At 42.7% G+C, this 3,674-nt stretch overlaps 1 protein-coding gene across 1 annotated transcript in view; it reads right to left on the reverse strand.

The window, feature by feature from the left end:
• Positions 1-3,674, reverse strand: part of serpini1 (serpin peptidase inhibitor, clade I (neuroserpin), member 1) — a 30,059-nt gene that overhangs the window by 11,450 nt on the left and 14,935 nt on the right. The window contains exon 2 of the mRNA XM_014012834.1: positions 69-364. Coding sequence (XP_013868288.1) covers positions 69-345 — 277 coding nt within the window. The 5' untranslated portion in view covers positions 346-364. The remainder of the gene's footprint in view (positions 1-68; positions 365-3,674) is intronic.

A 3,674-nucleotide genomic window follows, 5' to 3' on the forward strand; every position in this document is an offset into this window, starting at 1 on the left:
TTATTTTTTTTAAATAATCCAAAATGCCTTAAGAAGAATAATGTATCCGCGTGTAGTGTTGTTCCCACCTGGCAACAGGCGGCTGAATCCCACCGCCTGTCGGATCTCTTCCAGCGAARCCCCCCTGGCTCCCAGCTCCACCATGCCGAGGGCCACGGCCACGCTCAGCGGGGAGAAAAGGATGTTCTCTTGACCCCCCGCCGCCTCCAGCCGATGGTACAGTCTGACCGAGAACTCTGAGGTAGTGTCCTCTGGAATGTCCGCCGCCCGGCAACCGTAGCCCGGCAACAGGATGGAGACGAGGAGGAGGAGGAGGAGAGAGGGGAAAGCGTCCGGCATCAACATCGCGGCAGACTGCTGAGAGCTGAGAGAGGAAGCAGAAAATAATGTTGTCAGGACTGTGGGGTGAAGTGGGTTTGGATGGATGGATGGATGGATGGATGGATGGATGGATGGATGCAGAAAAAGAATAAATATCAGGAGAGGATAGACAATCAAAGAGAAGTGAGGCAAACAGATGGCTGAAAGCGAGACGTGGCAAGAGGAGATCTGTGGAGTGAAAAAGAGCTGAGGAGTAGAGAGAAGAGGATTGTTAGCAGGAAACTGAGAGGTGAAAATAAAGCAGGGTAGCAGAGCRGAGGGAAAGGAACACAACGAGATAGAAGCAGGGAAGATTACTGCATAAGAGAAGAACAGATGAAGGACAAGTGGATTTAGGGAAGTGACAGATGGAGACTAAAGGGAGAGCAGGGATGTGGGATGATGAGGGGAGAAAAAAAAAATCAAGAGACCGGAGAGGCAGAACGGTTTCTGTCAATCGTTACGTCATTTTAAACTCTATGGCCAAATCATGTACACTAAACCTAAAAGGTGCCAGTCCACCTGTTTATTAACAAAATGTAGTCAGCATCAAATGGGATGCTGATCCATGAGACGGAGCAACGAGAYATATGACATGAGCTTCAGGTAGACATTAATATGTGTCTCAACACAATTTTTGTGTTGAAGCGATGTTTAGATTTTAAAGATACTTAAATGTATAATGAATTTTTATCGTGGCGGCACGGTGGCTCAGTTGGTAGAGCTGATGCCTCTCAGCAAGAAGGTCTCCGGATCAAATGGTAACCTTTCTGGGTAGAGTTGGCATGTTCTCTCTGTGCATGCATGGGTTTTCTCCGGGTACTCCGGCTTCCTCCCACAGACCAAAAACATGACTGTTAGGTTAACTGATAACTTTAAATTGTCCCTAGGAGTGAGTGAGAGAGTGAATGGTTGTTTGTCTCRTTTGTCTCTATGTGTGGYCCTGTGATGGACTTGCAACCTGTCCAGGGTGTACCCCGCCCCTCGCACTGTGACTGCTGGATATGGGCACCAGTGACCCTGAAAGGAAGAAATGGGTATAGATAATGGATGGATGAATTTTTATCATCATAAATGATCCCTCTCATTCGAAATACACATCCATTCCGATCGAGCTGATTCAGATCAGAATTTTCCGACTGGGGCGTTTACATGATGCAYTTTTATTCTGGTTGGCTGTTTGTTCCTACTAGTTATGTCCATGTAAACATAGCTTTTAAAAACAGAGGTCTCARCATTTTGCATATTATAAACTAGGGTTGGGCGATACTGGCAAAAAAAAAAAATTCACGATGAACTGTGGTATTTAGCCTATAACGATTAATATGACGATTAATCCCTAGAGTCCCTGGACGCCTTCATATCTTTGTCACATGACCAATTTAAATCCCTGTGGCATTAATCGTATTTCTGAAGTTTTTCTGATGATTAATTGCACACAATACGATTTTGCAAAAAAACTGATCATGATTAAATGTGGCATTTAGTTGATACTGATTAATTTGACGGTGTGGCCTTGGTCCGCACTTTCTGGCTTTCCTTATATTCCTGTTTATGTCGGTGTTTCAGGTGATTAAGCAAGTATAGGGTTAGGCTGCGCTGCCTTCCACCACTGGACTCACGTGATGTACGTGTGTTGCACCATGTTTCTGGTGCCGCTGTCRCCAGGCAACATCGTTTTGTGCTGGCCAAACAAAAAAAAAAAAGGTCAGTGATTTACGGCACAAACATGGAGAAAGATATTGAACACTGACATGGTGATAAAGAGATGAAAGAGACGTTTGTTCTGTTTCTCTGTTGTGAAGCTGATGCTTCCAATTAGCGGCTGGAATCTGCTGGCGGGTGCCGTGTATGTGTGACGGCAGGTGACTGGGCTGTCAACAACATCCGCAATGGGCATCAGGCAGAAAAATAGTGCCCCATCCTGCTGTGTATACAGTCCTTTCTTCTTTGACACGTGACTGTTGCCCTTCCTGATCTAAGCATACAGACCGTACGCTTCATTTTCACCTGTGTGTTTCTGCTGCAGGCAGCCGCTGTTCCCCAGAAACCATTAAAAACTAATCAGGAGATCACATTCCTGCACTGGTAGATTCTTAGTTTCACTTTAACACTGTCATAGTGCTAAAAGAAAATACTTAGGGTTGGAAATAATTTGAAACAATAGCTACATGTTTCCACTTTATATAGACTAGAGTGAAAAGCATTTTGAACAAAGAAAAGTTTACCTGCAAAAAATAAAGGAAACTGGGCCAAATAAACAGCCATATTTTTCAAATAACAACAAGAATGTGAGTCTGTGTACATATATTTTTCTTTACAAGAAACAATTATGTTCTCTAATACAATCCCAACTTGTTAGTCATCCATAAAATTCTCCTGATACTTTGCTTTTGACTACAACCGATAAGCTGCCATCAAAGGAGCCAGACAAAAGTATAATGTACAAAAACAGTAGAATAAAAAAAACAGCTGTATTACCTGTGTAACAAACAATATGTACCAAGTCAAATGTATCTAAGTTAGTATAGGATAAATGTAAGGATTTCCTTTTATAAATACATATTGACATTTTTGTGTTTTCAATGATCAGTTTTCTGCAGCAGCCATCTTGGAAAGCTTTGAGTCTAACCATATTTACTGTAGACTTTACAGTAATTTAAACATAATTCATGGACTAAGCAGACATGGACCTCATACTGCCTGTTCTCACATGCCACGCTGTTTATTTGATGTTGCCAAGAGAAACAGAACGATCCAGGGGGCGGCAGAGTGTAGCGAGGGGGTGTAGWGGGGGTTCTGGCAGAGAGGAAAAAGCAGCTAATGTTTCTGACCTTCTGAGCTGCTGRGAGCTGAACTTTTCAGAAACAGTCGCTCCTGTTTTCTGTAAGGAAAGACCCAGCGATGCAGCTGAACCCGGGACAGTAGTGTGGAGCATGACTGTGTGTGTGAGTGTGGATGTGTGAGTGGATAACAACGCCACAGCTGGTGGTTGTTTTTTTTTTTTTTCACTTGAAATGGTGACACCCTTCTAAAATTTGGAGTGGTATAGCGCTCAGTCAACAAAGGGGTTTCCCGAAACACTGTGGAAGCTTTGGCTGGTGGTAACTATAAACACGTTAGCTCAGGTGGGCAAGCATACCTCCATACATAAGAAAGACAATTAATAAGTTAAATTTAAACTTAAAGAACTTCATAGTGCCCACCACCTTTCATGCTGTAGTTGTAAAGTTATCCTTGATTTGTTGTAACATTAGATTTTATTTGATAAACATTTATTTTAACTGTAAAATAAAGACTGTAAAAATACTGTA

The sequence above is a fragment of the Austrofundulus limnaeus genome, unplaced genomic scaffold (assembly GCF_001266775.1).
Source record: "Austrofundulus limnaeus strain Quisiro unplaced genomic scaffold, Austrofundulus_limnaeus-1.0 Scaffold95, whole genome shotgun sequence".
Taxonomy (NCBI): domain Eukaryota; kingdom Metazoa; phylum Chordata; class Actinopteri; order Cyprinodontiformes; family Rivulidae; genus Austrofundulus; species Austrofundulus limnaeus.